The sequence below is a fragment of the Aptenodytes forsteri genome, unplaced genomic scaffold, assembly GCF_000699145.1.
Source record: "Aptenodytes forsteri isolate BGI_AS27 unplaced genomic scaffold, ASM69914v1 Scaffold274, whole genome shotgun sequence".
Classification (NCBI taxonomy): Eukaryota; Metazoa; Chordata; class Aves; order Sphenisciformes; family Spheniscidae; genus Aptenodytes; species Aptenodytes forsteri.
Window position 1 is genome coordinate 432,977 of NW_008795101.1, and position 1,169 is coordinate 434,145.

Consider the following 1,169-nt stretch of genomic DNA (forward strand, 5'->3'; position numbering starts at 1 on the left):
TCACAGCCTGTCCCCCCCCCTCCATGCCATCACACCACATCCCATCCTATCTCACCCTACTGCATCCATCCCATCCCACCCCACCCTGCCCAGGGCCCCACTACCCAGAGCGAGACCACCAGCAGGAAGAGCTGCTCCTCATCTCCCCGTGCCTTCTTTCTGCTGAGCCCCTGTCCCCCAGTGCCCCTCTCCAGGCCCCGTGGGACCCCACTGTCCATCCCTACCGGCACTGCTGAGGACCTGGCAGGCCTGCGTGTGCCCCATCCTCTCCAGGCAGCCCAGCAGGTATTTGAGGGTGCAGTCACGCTCAGCCAGAAGCTGCAGGAGGCACTGCGTGGGGCTGCCGCGGGGCTCCAGCACCTTCAGCGAGCACATCTCCAGCTCCTCTGCACTGCAAGGTGCCCACAGCGCTCAGCGCCGCAGCCCATCTCCCACCCGGGGAGGACGCGGACCCCCACCAGGGGACTCGGCAGTGCCCGCAGCCCAGGCTGTGGCCACAATGGCATGGCCGGGGGGACCCACGTGCCCCTCACTCAGCCCATGGCAGGGATGTGCCCATGTGCGTTTTGTTACCCAGTGGGGGATGGACCCCTGGAGATGCCCCTCCACCTTTACCTGCACTTGAAGCGTTTCTCCGCCCCGGCCACCTCAGCCAGCTTGCGCCAGCCCCGGCTGGTGTTATCCAGGAGCTTGCAGAGCTGGGCCACCACCTCCTCACCCAGCGAGCCGACGGGCATGCTCCAGTCCCCCATCCTGTCCCAGCCCCACCACCGCCTGCATGGGGACACGGAGGGGACGAGCCGTCAGCGGGTGATGGGGTGACAGGCGCCTGCACACCTCTGGACACCGCCTGGCGCTGCTCCAGCTGGGGACAGGGTGGCTCAGGAAGGAGAGCACCAGCACGAGCTCGCCAGCGTTGGGTCACGTCCCCGCAGGAGCCCAGGAGGGTTTTGGCCTCCTTGGGGAGGTGCTGGGAGCTGGCCAGGCAGTGCTTCTGGATCCGGCCACTGGCAGCCAGCCAGGAATGACCCAAGTTCCCCCTCCATGCCTGGAGGACAAGAGCTGTGACAGAGGCACAGGAGACCCCGCTCACCCCCCAGCCTTGGGCCACGTTAGCCCAGCCCCAGGACAGGGACCATCGTGGGACAGGGTCCAAGGAACTGGGAAGA

General features: G+C 67.0%; 1 protein-coding gene across 1 annotated transcript in view; it reads right to left on the minus strand.

The window, feature by feature from the left end:
- Nucleotides 1–752, minus strand: part of LOC103897110 (mucosa-associated lymphoid tissue lymphoma translocation protein 1) — an 8,393-nt gene extending 7,641 nt beyond the window's left edge. The window contains 2 exon segments of the mRNA XM_009277078.1: nucleotides 225–391; nucleotides 616–752. Coding sequence (XP_009275353.1) covers nucleotides 225–391; nucleotides 616–752 — 304 coding nt within the window.
- Between the last annotated feature and the right edge of the window lie 417 nt (nucleotides 753–1,169).